At 46.8% G+C, this 12,088-nt stretch overlaps 5 protein-coding genes across 5 annotated transcripts; 3 read left to right on the top strand and 2 right to left on the bottom strand.

Annotated features, from left to right (window-relative positions):
- Window positions 1-34: 34 nt before the first annotated feature.
- N7484_001188 (putative short chain dehydrogenase/reductase) lies at window positions 35-1,062 on the bottom strand (the record flags this gene model as incomplete). Its single annotated transcript, XM_057111608.1, has 4 exons — window positions 35-255; window positions 325-549; window positions 619-894; window positions 1,032-1,062. The coding sequence occupies 4 exons, from the start codon at window positions 1,060-1,062 to the stop codon at window positions 35-37; spliced, it is 753 nt and encodes a 250-aa protein (XP_056976345.1).
- Window positions 1,063-2,737: 1,675 nt separating this feature from the next.
- On the top strand, window positions 2,738-4,296 carry N7484_001187 (glycoside hydrolase family 76 protein; the record flags this gene model as incomplete). Its single annotated transcript, XM_057111607.1, has 4 exons — window positions 2,738-2,837; window positions 2,920-3,164; window positions 3,221-3,670; window positions 3,718-4,296. 4 exons carry the CDS (start codon window positions 2,738-2,740, stop codon window positions 4,294-4,296), a joined length of 1,374 nt encoding a protein of 457 aa, XP_056976344.1.
- An 842-nt stretch (window positions 4,297-5,138) lies between these two features.
- On the top strand, window positions 5,139-6,904 carry N7484_001186 (MFS transporter; the record flags this gene model as incomplete). Its single annotated transcript, XM_057111606.1, has 2 exons — window positions 5,139-6,544; window positions 6,616-6,904. Coding segments are annotated over 2 exons (1,695 nt in total), but the record flags the coding sequence as incomplete, so codon positions are not given.
- Window positions 6,905-8,224: 1,320 nt separating this feature from the next.
- N7484_001185 (uncharacterized protein) lies at window positions 8,225-9,034 on the top strand (the record flags this gene model as incomplete). Its single annotated transcript, XM_057111605.1, has 1 exon — window positions 8,225-9,034. One exon carries the CDS (start codon window positions 8,225-8,227, stop codon window positions 9,032-9,034), a length of 810 nt encoding a protein of 269 aa, XP_056976342.1.
- A 493-nt stretch (window positions 9,035-9,527) lies between these two features.
- On the bottom strand, window positions 9,528-11,113 carry N7484_001184 (flavin monoamine oxidase family protein; the record flags this gene model as incomplete). The annotated part of the gene is made up of 3 exons (XM_057111604.1): window positions 9,528-10,297; window positions 10,356-10,489; window positions 10,686-11,113. 3 exons carry the CDS (start codon window positions 11,111-11,113, stop codon window positions 9,528-9,530), a joined length of 1,332 nt encoding a protein of 443 aa, XP_056976341.1.
- Window positions 11,114-12,088: the final 975 nt, after the last annotated feature.

Here is a 12,088-nt window from a genome sequence, read left to right as displayed (position 1 = left end):
GTACTTACTCTATCAACCTAATCCTAACAAAACCTCAAGCATACCCAAGATTCCAAAACGTCTCAATATTCTTCCCAGTGTCCTCATCTACATACGCCGGTGGTTCCGCGAAAGTAACATGCTCCCCATGTAGCTCGGCAACCTTCCCTGTCAAGGTTTCATCATTTCCAAACTGTGCCACGGCTTTGCATACAGTAGACATGGGTGTGATAACCATAGATCTGAACAAGTCCGAATGGGGGGCAATGTTTGTTTCTGCAAAGATCAAAATTTCTGATTAACTGAAAATAAAAAGGAAGAGAAACAAGAGAGAGAACAACTCACCAATGACAGCAGGAGCCAAAGCATTAATACGGATGCCTTTAGGGATCAATGTTCGAGCTAGCGAACGTACCAATCCAACAACACCATGCTTTGTAGTTGCATACATAGGCGCCATAGGAAAAGGATATAAGCCGGCATTCGACGCAGTGCAACAAATAAGTCCATTCGAGCCCTGTCCATGTCCGGATGCATTCTTAGACATATAGTGAATGGCAAGTTGCACCGCTGCAATTCTAGTCATTAGCCTCCAGTCCCTCAAACATACATACATACTCGCATGATCTGATCACTCACAATAGATAACACCAACAAGATTCACATTTAAAGTCGCCAGGTCTGGCTTCAGAGGTCCATTTTCTGCTTCGTTTTGCGGCAACAGACTACCCTTCTCCGTGATTCCAGCATTTGCAAAGACGAAGTCGATCCGTCCCTGCTGAGCGAAAACCTTTTCAAAAACAGCCGCCTGACTCTCCCACGACGAGACATCACATTCTTCGAATGATATCTCTGCAGATGGAAACTCTTTTCGAAGTTGGTCGACTGTTTGTGCACCGGTTTGGGGGTTGATATCTAGGATCGTTATATGTGTACTTGCATCTTGTATGAAGTGTCTGGTTATTCCCAGTCCTATTCCTGACGCCCCTCCTAGATATTGGTTCAATAATTGAGTACTCTGGCGGAATTGGGATCGTGTATATGTATCCTACCTGTGACGATTACGCTGCGTACTTGAGACATGGAGCTCCGCGGGTTTTGTTTTCACATTCGAATGTGCTTTCCTCGGAATGGTAAGGTTTTTTAGTACTTGGTGTTATATGAGGTAGTCTGTAGACCTGAGGACCAGTTCGGCAAATACGTATGCACCTACCCCTCTTTGTGTTTCCCCACATTGGCGTGGAATTGGCACTGGGGGATTTCCGGTGGCTTGGAGGCTTGTGGATTATGATCCATCTAATGTATGCTCAATTTCCATATTTCTGTGTCCTCTGGGGGCTCGCTTGAACTCTAATGGTTTGGCTGCACATATTACCATAGCAATAGAATAATCGTATGATTCTGCTCCGCAGTATACTTTACTCAACCTTGGAATCGAAACAGGAATTTGTGATAAGTTCATGTAGCTTCTAATTATGTCTCACGCATCACGAAAATTCAGACCTCACCTTTCAGCTGAGTTCAGTTGAAAAATTTTGCGTGTTTCTACAGTCAAGTAGGACACCTGGGCATATCGACAATTTTCCTTCCAGAAAATGAAGAGATAACGAAAAGTACTTAACTTCCCAGACTGTCTGCCATATCAAATTGAATTCTTGAAGTATATACATAATCCTAAGCAGAGAGTAATTCAACATAGATCGAGATCAATTCCATCCTTAGTCACACCCTGACATCCTTTGATCCCTCAAAGCACGCTATGCCTATTATAGTTAGCCTTCCCCTGAGCCCCTTTCTACTGTAAGCAGTGTTTCAGTATTTCAGTATTTCCGTATTTCAGTACGCTTGGGAATAAAACGTAAAAATAGCTGCGGTATCAGGCCTTTGCATGGTCTACGGCGCCTAGAACATTGATCCTGCAAAGCCTAACAGGCATGTGTCTACTTATCTGGAATACCGGCGCTGGCTCATTCACAGAAGCATCAAATTGCAATACTATCACAGAGCATTGAGGGGGTCTCAATTGTGGCCGAGCCAAAATGCGCTCTCATTCAGGGACAGGGGTCTCACAAAAGGGGTCTCCATAGGGTCTGGGTATCCCATGCCCTTGACTCGGATCGATCCGGTTCCCGTCACGTGAGTGGGTCCCTAAGTGGAAAGCTTACTTTCTACTCCTTTTCTCCTTAAACGAGTCCGTTCGTCTCTTTTACGACTTAATTGCTTTTTCATTGCTCTGGTGCTCTCTCCTTTTTCGCGTTGATAAACTCTAACAATAATAATGCTGGATGGGGCTCACGTCTCATAGTGGAGTAGCTTATTTCCCTCGTTAATGCATTCTCCCGCCCATTCACACACAAAACCTCAATCGCCATCAACCATTGGACCGCTTCCTCGCTTGTGTAGGTCCGGCGAATTTCCACTGTTCATAAAGTGACGACGCTAGCGCCGCGCTTTCTATCAGAAATGCCACTAGACCAAAAAAGCGACCTCTAATGCTGTAGCCTCCTAAACCAAATAGTGGGTTCCACTTAGACAGTTATGTATTAGCGCTGCTATAATTAATTACCCTTTTCCCGGCGGCCCGATTTCAGGTCCTGCATTTAAGGGAGGTTTTTTTTCGAGGTTCTGTGATCAATGATCGCTCTTGGCTCCTACGATCAATCGTGCCAAGGTTCACGCCGTTTTACATGATAATCACCGTGCACTGTATACCAAACAGCTCAGCTCTGCTTCTGGAGGCTGACTGTTCGCTTTCGCGATGCGTTTTCTGGGGGACTGGCTTTCGTGGAAGGGCGCGTTAGTCACGCTACTCCTTTCCAATAGAGTAGAAGCGATTACTTTGGACATCAGCGATGAACGTATGTGAAAGCGCCTGCTATCCGCAGGATCCGCATGCGTTAGTTAGTATTCGAGAGAACTTTTTACTGACTCGGTCTACAGAATCCATCAAAGATGCCGCTAGTACCAGCGCCTATGCCATGATGACTTACTACAAAGGCAACGAGACAGGCCATATTCCTGGTGCTTTTGCGAGTAAATGGTGGGAGGGAGCTGCACTTTTCTTGGCCCTGCTCCAATACTGGCATTTCACGGGTGACACCACCTATAATGATGAGTTGCGCGTCGGATTAGAATGGCAAGCCGGTGATGGAGACTATATGCCCACAAACTATAGTAGCTACCTAGTAAGAGGTCTACCAGTCCATCGATTCGACTTCTGATTTGCTGATCATTACTCAAGGGAAATGACGATCAAATGTTCTGGGGTCTTGCAGCTATCACAGCCGCTGAGCTCAAATTTGCTGATTCTTCTACTGGATACTCTTGGCTTGCACTTGCCCAGGGTGTCTTTAACACCCAGATCGAGCGTTGGGATACTACAACTTGCTCGGGTGGACTGCGCTGGCAGATTTGGTGGTGGGAGTCTGGCTATACGATGAAAAACTCCATCGCCAATGGTGGATTATTCCAACTATCTGCACGACTTTACCGCTACACAGGAAACGAATTATACGGCAATTGGGCTCGGAAGATCTGGGATTGGTCAATAACCACTCCGCTCTTGAGTAACTCGACTTGGAATGTTGCCGACTCGACAGCGATGGAAGACGGTTGTACAAGTCAGGGAAATACACAGTGGTCGTATAACTACGGCACGTATCTCATGGGTGCGGCCTATATGTACAACTACGTAAGTCGGATCCAGCATTCATTCACACTAGTTTTAACCCGAAATAGACAAACGGCACGGAGCAGGCCACATGGGAAGCAGCAGTCAACGGCTTATTGACAAAAACATTCACCCACTTCGCCCCAGAGAGCAACGGCGGAATTTTAGAAGAAGTCGTCTGCGAACCGTCGGAGGCGTGCAACGACAACGAAATCCTTTTCAAGGGGCTTGTCTCCTCTTGGCTCTCCTTTACAGCGTTGATTGTCCCGTCGCTCTATGATACCATTCTGCCAAAGCTACAAACATCCGGTAAAGCAGCCGCTCTATCTTGTACCGGCCACAATAACAATACTTGCGGCGTCCGCTGGTATCAGTCGAATTATGATGGCTGGATTGGCATGGAAGAGGAAATCAGCGCCACCAATATTTTTGTCGCCAATCTGATTGCTTTCACCCAAGCTGCCCCTGTTACCTCGACAACGGGTGGAAACAGTACCAGCGACACTACTGCTGGTCAAAACGATACGAGCTCGGTGAAAACCACCACAAAAGTCACTAGTGGCGATCGAGCCGGCGCAGGGATTTTAACGGTACTTTTCGTCGGAGGCTGGGTCGGTATAATGGGTTGGACCGTCTTCGGAGGTTGAAGTGTGTAATTTGCAGTTACGGTCGTTTGTGGAGTTTGAGGGATTGAGCTTGTGGTTTGAAATTCTTCGCCCCGGTATTACCCTTGGTTTACATCGCATATCCGTTTTAGTACGTACATATTTGTTAATAGTTGTTGGGGATTTACTTGTCGAGCACATAAAGCGGAATAATATAGAATTTAATCTATTATTTGAATCATTAGATCTATGCTTGGGGAACATTGCAGAATAATTCTACCATGCTTAAATGCTATTCGGACGAGAGCTATCGAGTGAAAGGAATTGATATAGATGTATCGACTCTTATATCCGAATCAAACCCGGCATAATACTCAGGCTGGAAAGGCATTCCCCGCTTCATACTTTTCTAGAGCCTCTCGAAAGCAGCTATGAGGTCAAAGACAGCCTAGATGTTCCCAGCGAGACTAACCGCAAAGAATATATGGTGGGTCAGATGTTTAAATTGGGAATAGCTCCCGGATGATCCCTGTCCAGCCCCCAGATGACTAGTGCTTGTAATGGAGTTAAAGAAAGTAAAGTCCGCTCATAAGTTTTGGGGCTCGTTACCTCCGTTCGCTATTTCCATCATCTATAGCATCATTGTTTATGCCTTTCTATACATCGACATTTGTCTATATATTGGAAATCCGTCTTCTCGGTCCAATGTGTCTTCAATTTATCCCATCCATGGAATTTGTCATTTTGTGTCAAAGACTATCTTGACCTTGGACCTTCTCCTATTACCTACTGAGAGTTTTTGCCTAGGTTAGTTCTGAATTTTGGAAGGCAGGATTTTGTTATACATATATTTGTTATTGGTTCTTTCAAATAAGACTCACTAGCACACCTGGGTCATAGACAACATGAGCATGTCAAGTCCCTTGAGCGACCCACCAGCAAATTTGCCAATTCCGCCCAGCCATTTTAGAATTGTCGTGGACAAGACTTTACTCACCTATAAAGTCCGTCATCACAGCTACCCTGGTAGCGGTACGACAGAGAATCCATATGTGGTGGACTGGCTCCCCAATGACCCCAAGAATGGTTTCAACATGTCACCGGGCATGAAATGGGTCATCGTCATGATTTGTGCATTCAACACCCTGGCTTGCTCGTTAGCCTCAACCATCTTCTCCGGTGCAATCCTCCAGCTCAAGGATTACTTCCAAATTTCCGACGAAGTCTCCATTCTCACTGTGTCGCTCTTTGTGCTGGGCTTTGCTGTTGGCCCTGTCATATGGGGCCCGTTATCAGAATTATACGGTCGCCAGGCCATCTACCTCATCACCTTGGGCGCCTCAATTCTGTTTGCGGGTACATCCATTGCCTGTAATGATCAGGACATAGCCGCACTGCTAGTCCTTCGCTTTCTTGTAGGCTCATTCAGCTCGGCGGCCGTCTCCAACTCACCCGCAGTGGTCGCTGACATCTTCGTGCCGGCGGAACGGGGACTTGCCGTCATGGCTTACTCAATGTTCCCCTTCCTCGGCCCTACCCTCGGTCCGATATGCGGTAACTTTCTCGCCGCTGGCGCCGGATGGCGTTGGGTAGATGTTTTGTGCACGCTGTTCTTCACGCTAATGTTCATTCTCGGCCTTTTATTTGTGCCTGAGACCTACGGACCTTATATTCTGCGACGTCGGGCCACAAAAATGAGCAAGGAGACAGGCAAGACGTACATTAGCAAACTTGACGCTGGCCTTCCACAAAAGACTCTCAGCTCTACTTTAAGAACGGCCATCGTGCGCCCCATGATCATGGCAGTGTTTGAACCAATCTCGATAGCCATGGCCTTGTACGCAGCCATCATCTACGGTATCCTATACCTCATCTTCGCCGCCTTCCCTATCATCTTCATTGACCAGCGCCATTGGAGTCAAAGCGAGTCAGGTCTGGCTTTTGTCGGTATCATGATAGGCCAGGTCCTAGGTGTGCCTTTCTATATGGCTCTCGAAATCAAATACCGTAAGAAAATCGCCCGTCCCGGCGTTGTGTCGAATCCAGAGATGCGCCTTGAGCCGGCCTTATATGGTGCCGTCATGCTCCCTGTTAGTCTATTCTGGTTTGCCTGGACATCTTACCAGAGCATTCATTGGGCTGTCGGCTTGGTGGGTACCATTTTCTTTGGGCTGGGTAACGTCCTTGTCTTCATAGCTATCACCAACTACATCATTGATACATATAGCCTCTTCGCCGCCACAGCAGCGGCTACCAACTCCATTGTTCGTGCCTTATTCGGGTTCGCCTTGTGAGTGTCTATATTCTGCTTTTGCTGCTCTTACTCTGATGCATTTAGCTAAAGTTATTCCTCCCAAATAGCCCCCTCTTCACCACGTACATGTACAAAAACCTGGGCACGCAGTGGGCCTCGTCTATCCCTGCTTTCCTATCTTTGGCCTTTGCTCCCCTACCCTTCATTTTTCTCAGGATCGGCTCATCACTGCGCTCCCACTCCAAGTTTGCCAACGAGGCTAAGGCCCAGCTAGCAAAGCTGCAAAAAGCACGCCAGGAGGTCGAGGAGAAATTTGAGGGTACTCAGGCAATCAAAATCGAACCCGAGATTCGAGCTGTTCCTACCTTCCAGGAGTCGGGTGCCAGAGGTGAATAGGTCTACCTACATCACTGAATCCTGTCTGCATGGATTGGGCGGGCTTCCCCAAGCCTGTGGGCCGCTTTGTCCGTGGGCTGTTGATGGGTTGACCCGCGGGACGGTCCAGACCAAAGAAAGTTAGCCTGGATCCTGAATAGAGTATCACCGCTGAATGGGGTGCGATTGACTTGAACGGTTACCCCTTGGATCGAGTTTGCATTATTTGCACTCATACCTGTATTAGCCATCCACCCCCTAGCAGTTTTCAACTTCAACAAGAGTCTGATATCTATTTAAGAGGACGGAAGACCCCTGGGGCTCCCTTGTTCATAGTATTATGGATGCAGTATTTGGGGTTCATTGAGACTATATTTGTGCTTCTGATTCACTGTCCGTCGTCAGGGTGCTAAAATTGGAAATGCCACGGCAATTGATAAGATAAGGGGTGCGTTATTACTCAGGCCGATCGACCCAGACTTCAATGGTGGCCGAACTCTTCCGCCTGGCTTCATACCTCGTGTTCTAGACCAGCTTGTTATCAGCAAGCTTTTCGCCGTTATTACCGCCTCCTAGTGGTATTTGGTGTGTGCAATATGCTGGCCCCATTTTCGAATGCCTTGGAGCCCACGCCAGCCCAGACGAGCGGAATTCCTACGAAACAACACCGTTTCCGCTCCTTGGCAGGCTGCCTCACATGCCGTCGGCGCAAGAAAAAGTGTAATGAGAGGAAACCAAAATGCATTGGATGTGCACGCAACAGCTTGCAATGTGTCTGGCCGGCTACTTATTTAACTCGCAAGACACACAACTCGATACCACGTGCCACTTCACAGGATTGTAAAGCTAGTTCAGATCAACTCGACCCGTCGGCTCAATGGTCAATTATCACTAGCTCATTCATGTCTCCAACAAGGGCTTCCACGCTCACAGAGATATCAAGTGTTCTCTTTACACATTACATAACCAAAACGGCTAACATTCTGTCTACCTTTTCCTCAGCTAGTAACGATCCCTTGGTGACTTTACTTGTACCGCTTTGCTGCAATGATGATTTGCTCATGCATTCATTGCTGGCAATTAGTGGTGCCCATATGAAGTGCACCAATTCTGGAATTGAAGTGTATCTGGCGACGTACAGACACTACTCCATTGTGATAAGGACGGTTCGGGACTGTATATCCAACCACACCACCCTGGATGTGCCCCGAGCACTACGAATGTTATTGGCACTTATTATGCTTTCATTCTTTGAGGTAATTTTATGGACTCATTACTTCACATCAACAACAGGCTCACTAATGAAATGTTTAGACGCTGTCTGGAGACAACCAAGGAGCGATGTTCAACCACCTTCGCGCGAGCCGCCAAATCATTCTCCGGTTGGCTGACAGTCCACTTCCATCCAGTATTAATGATAACGGACGCTTGTTTGCATTTATCTTGGAAATTTACCGCTATTTCATTCTCAGCAACAATATCATCCCCTACGGCTCGCTAGATTGCCGAACCGTACCCCTGGACTTATTCCTTGACGACATACTCGGCACAATGAGCCATTTCGATACATGGGGTTTCATGCTCGGCGACAGCCACGGGCTGTTCAGAATTATTCCTAGCATAGCGATTCTTTCCGCCCGACGTCTCACAGAAGAAAAAGTCTCGCAAGCGAGCTTGGAGATGTACCAAGAACTCCATGTCCAAATAACGGAATGGAAACCTGCAGCATCTACAATCCCTGATCGTAAATTGCAGTTTCAACGGGAAATGGCCCTCAATTTCTGCCGCGAGGCTACTTTTCTATACCTTGAGACAGCAATGGTTCCAGATACGTTGAGCGACACTCAAACGTTAGCGAAGATCCAAAATTACCTCGATAACATCATATTCTACGCAAAGCAAGCCGCTGGATCCCCCTACGAGACCATTTTCCTGGGCCCTTTGCTAATCGCCGGCTCCTGTATGCTGCAGCCAGAACAACGACAGCTACTCCTGGCCGGACTACGGTCTAACAGATTTCAAATGCAGCACTGCTTACTGGCTGCTTCACTTCTTGAGCACCTCTGGAATGATCCTAGTGGGCGTGTATTCGGGCCATATGGTCTAGCGATCATCATGCGGCGCAACGGGATGAATCTAGGTGTTGCATGAACAGGGCTACCAATGGTTTCTCGTTCAGTCTCTTACCGATTCTTCCTTCCATCTGTCTCTTGGGCATTCCCATTTAACAAAATTCCATGTGAGAATTTAATGCGAAATGACTGTACAGAGTTTCTCTAGCGAGGTGTTTCATAAAAGCCACTGAAAGGTGTCCCATTCGAAGAATGAACTCAACTTGAAGGACATAAATGTGGCGTGTGGCAATGGGAGAACCGTACTGTACATAATTTGTGGAGTCCGCGAAATCCAAGACTAAAATCCTAATATAACACGACCTATGACGCAAGTGGTGTAGCTAGGAAATTAAACTAGGGCAAAGACATCCCTAGCACCTATCTTTGACCAACTCCAGCGTTCGTCATCTCGCGCCGCTTATTATACATTTTGATCAGACCAGTATTGATGAAATTTCAGCTCGCTTAGGAATATGAAGACTAACAGCGAAGAAAAGCATTTCCGCATACTGCTTTCTAGAGGAGGTACCTTAGTGCTTAGCCTGGAGTTTCCCAATAACCTCGGCACCACCTCTGTCTCCAGAGCGAATAGCACCTTCCATATACCCCTTCCACTCCAATGCCGTTTCTGTACCCACAAAGTGAATGTTCTCGAATGGCTTTCGGAGGGCGTCTCCATCAACAGATGATAGAAGGCCAGGTGGTGACACCGGACAAGGGCCACCGAGAAAGAAATCCTGCTTCGTCCATTCAAACTCCAAACTTTTAATTGGCTTCGGAACTTCGATTCTTTCCAGATTCAAATTAACGTTCTCGAACGCGGAGCGAAACTGACTCCAGATGGATAAGTGTCTCTCCTTTTGGGGCAATTTAGACCATTCGAGGCCACGGCTGCCGACAATGAAGCAGCTGATTGACCACTGATCGTCATCAGAGACACTAGTATCCACAGAGAATAGGAAAGGTCCCTGGCTCTGCGCTTTGATCTCTCCGGAGAGTCCCGCAGTGCGCCACCACGGCTTTTCAAAGACAAAGATCATCTTGCTGTAATACCCCAGGAAGTTTTCTTGAGCGAGATGCTGTTTTTCGGTCGGCAGAGGAGGCGAGAAATTGATTGTTCTGTAGAGAGGAGTAGCCACAGACAGAATGACCTTCTTTGCTGAGAACACTGCTTTGTTGGCGGACCGGACCGTGCAGACGCCTGTCTTCGTACATTGCTCGATATGAGTTATCGGATTTGAAGGCCAGAGTGAGCCCGGTTTAAGCTCCTTGGCCATATTTTGAGAGATGGTCTGCATTCCTTCCGAGAATTAGTCCTTTATAAAGGGTAGAAAAACCTGGTTGTTCCTATAACCTACCTTGTTTGACACGAAGGTACTGAGCTCCATGCTTCGTATCAGAGATCATAAATTGAAGGCCAGTTCCAGATTTGCAAAATTGTAGAAAGCTCAATGCACTGATTTCCTTGGTCTCAACGCCAATAAGAGACTGGCTGATAGTATTCAGGAGAGTGGCAATTATCTCAGACTGGAATTCTCGAAGGCAAAATTCGTGCAGTTAAACGCTGTCCAGTTCCTTGGCACCAGGTCCTGCCATTGGATCTTCCAGATTTACATTGGCAGATAGTTCGGCAAGCCTCGTAATCACTTGACCTAAGGCAGCCTGCTCTTCCTCAGTCAACTAAGTACCAGCACCGATTCAATATCAGCACAAGAGATCGAGTCGTCATCAATGAATGATAGAAAAGAGAAAACCTTACCGGCAAAATGCCGTGTGGGGTTAAGATCACACCATCATCATGCACCCAAATGTCGTTTCCTCTGTCTATCTGGATTTCTGTCTGTAGCCCATAATGTTGGACGAGTTTGAACATCTCACTTTGCGTGGTGTCATTGATCCAAGCAGCACCGAGGTCGTTAACACCGGGACCGTTTTTCTTCGAAGGCAAAGTGAGTGTCTTCCCCCCAACCCGGTCAGTAGCCTCAACCACTGCACAGGAGAACCCTGCGGCTTGGATATTCAAGGCCGCTCGGAGACCACTCAAACCCGCACCAATGACCACCACGTCGACTGACTTTGGAGTCAAGGAGTTGCAATATATTTCAGATGAAGACATTTTTGCTCGTCAGCAATGGAAATATCAATGAATGTTGACTTAGAAAGTTTCTGAAGACGGGCGATCGCGGGGTTTAAATAGTTTCCCGGCAGTGTAGCATAGTGAAATAGGCAACGAAGTAGTCACATTACGAAATTACAGCTGTAAAATGGCACGGTCCGTTATTCAAATTCGAGATCTGGAATGTCTTCACAGATGGGACAAGATATGCTCATCCCGAGTGGCGGGCGCAAGCTTTGCCTCAATGAGTATGGCCAGCAAGAATCAAAGTTTCATGTTTCACCCGTAGGAATGATGTAGCCTAACTATAAAGCCTCATGTTGGCGGTGTAGGGATAAAGGACCATTGAATTCCTGATCTCAAAAGCTATATGTCTGCGTCATTTACCCTGTCCATAACTTGACTAACCTTGCATTTGGGCACAGAGCTCACTTTGCTTTAGTCATACAAATTTCGCAAGATTTGCCAAACAAGGAAAGTCTCACTCTGGTAAGTAATTATGGTGCGACCGCGATACATCTTCCATATCCGGATTTTATGCTTTCTGCACATTCTCATAATCAGTTAACTGAATGGAATCTCGGCGTTTGGTATCTTAATCTTAAGCCGCGCTACTATCGGAGATAAGCTGCTGAAAAGCAACCCCGGCAACTAGAGTTACTTTCTGGCTCTTGGCCTTACCCTACTGTATTTGGACAAGGCTTCTGACTAGAGAACTCATTGATACTTGCAGAGTTTCATACACGTATATTGTTTTCGTTTTTGAGCCTGATAGCTCAAAATCTTCTGATGAACAATTCGACTACGACTTGGATTCCGTTTTGATCACACCGTGAAGTAGCCAACATTATCATAATACCCTCCATCACAGCATTGACACCAGAGTTGGGGGTGGGCTAATAATTCTATCATCCAGTCTGTACGTAGGTCTCAAACTTTACAAAATCAGTTACTTTCGTCCAGGATGGTATGCAA

This window comes from Penicillium longicatenatum (assembly GCF_028827895.1).
Source record: "Penicillium longicatenatum strain IBT 33135 chromosome Unknown contig_1_segment0_segment0, whole genome shotgun sequence".
Lineage (NCBI taxonomy): Eukaryota > Fungi > Ascomycota > Eurotiomycetes > Eurotiales > Aspergillaceae > Penicillium > Penicillium longicatenatum.
The sequence above is the reverse complement of the archived record's forward strand: the minus strand, read 5'-3'. Positions and strand labels throughout refer to the sequence as shown.